We start from the raw sequence: 4047 nt of genomic DNA on the forward strand, positions 1-4047 counted from the left end.
ACATTATCCTCATGTGTAAAGTTCTCGTAGGTAACATTGTACGCACACCAATACATTATCCTCATGTGTAAAGTTCTCGTAGGTAACATTGTACGCACACCAATGCATTATCCTCATGTGTAAAGTTCTCGTAGGTAACATTGTACGCACACCAATGCATTATCCTCATCTGTTAAGTTCTCGTAGATAACATTGTACGCACACCAATACATTATCCTCATGTGTTTATTAATCATTTTGGAACAATGAATTTTGCAAATAAACGACTCTTGTCCGTGTGTGTAACTTAAGATATTACGTATGTTTCCGTGTGTGTAACTTAAGATACTACGTAGGTTTCCGTGTGTGTAACTTAAGATACTACGTAGGTTTCCGTGTGTGTAACTTAAGATACTACGTAGGTTTCCGTGTGTGTAACTTAAGATACTACGTAGGTTTCCGTGTGTGTAACTTAAGATACTACGTAGGTTTCCGTGTAATTGTTTTTGTAACAACTTTCAACCGTTACTTTGAATTGTGAAACATGAAACAGCCAAAACAGTCGAATATTCACAAAATCCAAGACAAACATGATTTTTCAGCAAATTTTTTATTCACCGGCTTACACTTGCTACAGTAGCATGCATATAAAAGCAAAATATCATGAAGTAACAATAAGTCAACTAAATATATATATATACTGCTTGAAAATTTGACTCACTGTTGGCTAGTGCTTCGTTTATGAGCTTTACTTTTGCTCCATTTGGCATATCTTAAGCCAGGTGGCTTTCTATATAGCTTAGAAAGACCACTTAGCCAACAATAAGTTAAAAGTTATCCTAGTGTGATGAACCAGAAATAAGCTCTTGCCACAACCAGCACAACAATACAGATATAATACTTGCCACAACCAGCACAACAATACAGATATAATATGGCATTTCAAACAAAATATAAAATTTATGCAATATAAATATGTCAAAGGAAATTTACAAATATGTTTACAAGCAACATCAATCATTCTTAACGATTATTTTGAACATACAGTAAAGGATTAAACTTTCTAAGTTGGTTCAAGTAACAACCACAAAACAATATCACGGTAATATATTTTTACAATGCTACAAAGCTTGAAAATTCATTTTCTCAGCGTAATATTTATATACATATAAAAGCAGCGATGTTTACGTAAAACTTATCATTTACTAACGAGTTAATGTCGAAGACAAATCGGTAGCTCGCCTGATATATGCCAACAAATGATGATTAATTTACCGGTACACAGTAGTTAGCAATACTTAAATTGTTCCTGTTTGTTTTGTTGACAAATACAGAATTATTGTCCTTTATAATTACTATTTTTTTAGTTCCGAAATGATCTGCAGAATTATAGGAGACAGGAGATGTAGTATCATTGTGTGTATGTGTACAGAATTATAGGAGACAGGAGACGTAGTATCATTGTGTGTATGTGTGCAGAATTATAGGAGACAGGAGACGTAGTATCATTGTGTGTATGTGTACAGAATTATAGGAGACATGAGATGTAGTGTCATTGTGTGTATGTGTACAGAATTATAGGAGACAGGAGATGTAGTATCATTGTGTGTGTATGTACAGAATTATAGGAGACAGGAGACGTAGTATCATTGTGTGTATGTGTACAGAATTATAGGAGACAGGAGACGTAGTATCATTGTGTGTATGTGTACAGAATTATAGGAGACACGAGATGTAGTATCATTGTGTGTATCAAACTAACTCAAACATTTGTAAACAGGCTGAACAAAATATAACAAGTTGGGAGCGCGTAAACGGGAAGCGTTCGTTAAACCGTATTATATAACAAGTGCCAAATTAGATTTCGTTAGAACAATCCTTTGATTTATATAAAATAACATTATTTTCACGTGACGATATTATACTATTTCTTCAGGAGTTTATTTCGATATTCAGTTTCCACCGATATCGATTTAAAACAGATGAAGCTCCCATAATTCCTGATGAGGCAAGCTAACTATGTAGATCAGTAATAACTTGATAAATTATGTAGATAATTTCATATAGTATCTTGCTTTGAGAAGTTGTTGCTTTAGTTTAGAAAATGCATAAAAGTTACAAATCAAAATCACAACAATTAAGTAAACGTTCCGCCGCAGTAAAATTTACAAAACCCAAAACGACCAAAGTCCTTTCTCTACCTCTTAACAAAAAATACAAGTAAATTAAAAATAAAAAACATTTATTGTACCTCTACATTACGTTTTCAACATGTAAAAAATTACTGGAAGAAATATATTTTAATGGGTAAAAATGTTGGACAGATAATGGCCATGGCCAGCACAAATTACTTTATGGTTGTTAAGATATAAGTCAAAATGTTGGACAGATAATGGCTAGCACAAATCACTTTATGGTTGATAAGATATAAGTCAAAATGTTGGACAGATAATGGCCAACACGAATTACTTTATGGTTGTTAATATATAAGTCAAAATGTTGGACAGATAATGGCCATGGCCAGCACAAATTACTTATGGTTGTTAAGATATAAGTCAAAATGTTGGACAGATAATGGCCATGGCCAGCACAAATTACTTATGGTTGTTAAGATATAAGTCAAAATGTTGGACAGATAATGGCCAGCACGAATTACTTTATGGTTCTTGAGTCACGTTCCACATTTATTTTATAGAAAATGCTGTTGTCCTCGCTCCTATCGGTTAATCACATAACTGCTGCACAACTAAAATAATTTCCAGTTAATGATCCAGGTGTCACTTTGCAAATGTTTGGGCTTAAATATTGTTCCAACGTGAAGTCTGTTTGTTTCGGATTCTCGCGCAAAGCTTCACGAGGACTATCTGGCCTAGCCGTCCATAATTTTGCACTTACAGACTAGGAAGAAAGACAGCTAGTTAATAGAATCCACCGCCAACTCTTGAGCTATTCTAATCGAATAGTTGGACTTGACTCTCACTCTTATAACGTGGTTACGGTCCAAAAGTGTGAAGAACGATTTTACTACAACGAGACGCCAACCATGAACCCTCGGATTCATAGACCGCCACTAGGCCTCCAATGTGAAGAGAATCTATGTGCGTTTAACTCACAATCACGAAACGGTGTGATCATAATGCAACACAGCAGTGTTTACAAACACTAGAATAACAAATATATGTATACACCACAACCCACGTAGTTGCTTAAAACCTACGAGTGTAACATTGGTAAACTTGCTCGATATACCAAACCATCATTCACTATTAAAGCTACATTACTAACATATCACATTACTACAACAAAGCTCACGTGATCACAAAAAAAGCAGCTTCTAGTGAACATTCAGCTAGTTGCTTAAAACCTACGAGTGTAACATTGGTAAACTTGCTCGATATACCAAACCATCATTCGCCATTAAAGCTACATTACTAACATATCACATTACTACAACAAAGCTCACGTGATCACAAAAAAGCAACTTCTAGTGAACATTCAGCCTGTTCACGAAAAACAACTGATTCAAATAAAATAACATCAGTTAACGAAGTACGGGGTTAAAATAAAACAAATTACTGGTAAGGCTGCTTTACTAGCTACGATTCATGTTCTACAACTCTGTACACAGTTCACTGTGGATTGTGTATTAGCTCTTCACCCCGAATCAACATTTTTCGTGTTTACTTGTGAGGTAAGAATCACATGTAAACGATTATCGATTTCTTCCCACAGCTTAAGTTGTGACTACAACACAAAACATTATGTATTAAGTCGCTTCTAAACTTTTCAATCTTTACACAGTCAACACTATGTACTAAGTCGCTTCTAAACTTTTCAACCTCTACACATTCAACACCATGTACTAAGTCGCTTCTAAACTTTTCAACCTCTACACAGTCAACATTATGTACTAAGTCGCTTCTAAACTTTTCAACCTCTACACATTCAACACCATGTGCTAAGTCGCTTCTAAACTTTTCAACCGCTACACAGTCAACACTATGTACTAAGTCGCTTCTAAACTTTTCAACCGCTACACAGTCAACACTATGTACTAAGTCGCCTCTA

The 4047-nt window shown here is 34.9% G+C and overlaps 2 protein-coding genes across 8 annotated transcripts in view; both read right to left on the bottom strand.

Annotated features, from left to right (window-relative positions):
* Positions 1-573: 573 nt before the first annotated feature.
* LOC106470422 (BTB/POZ domain-containing protein 6-like) overlaps positions 574-4047 on the bottom strand; it is a 54881-nt gene continuing 51407 nt past the window's right edge. For 6 of the 7 annotated variants that reach the window (XM_013930980.2, XM_022399010.1, XM_022399007.1 and 3 more), the window contains one exon: positions 574-3866. The gene's annotated coding sequence lies outside the window, so the exon portion shown is untranslated. The remainder of the gene's footprint in view (positions 3867-4047) is intronic. The other variant, XM_022399011.1, reaches the window with a different exon arrangement.
* Positions 574-4047, bottom strand: part of LOC106470421 — a 5768-nt gene continuing 2294 nt past the window's right edge. The window contains exon 3 of the mRNA XM_013930978.2: positions 574-4042. Within this exon, the coding sequence (XP_013786432.1) occupies positions 3678-4042 (365 nt within the window). The 3' untranslated portion in view covers positions 574-3677. The remainder of the gene's footprint in view (positions 4043-4047) is intronic.

The sequence above is a fragment of the Limulus polyphemus genome, unplaced genomic scaffold (genome assembly GCF_000517525.1).
Source record: "Limulus polyphemus unplaced genomic scaffold, Limulus_polyphemus-2.1.2 Scaffold3992, whole genome shotgun sequence".
Classification (NCBI taxonomy): domain Eukaryota; kingdom Metazoa; phylum Arthropoda; class Merostomata; order Xiphosura; family Limulidae; genus Limulus; species Limulus polyphemus.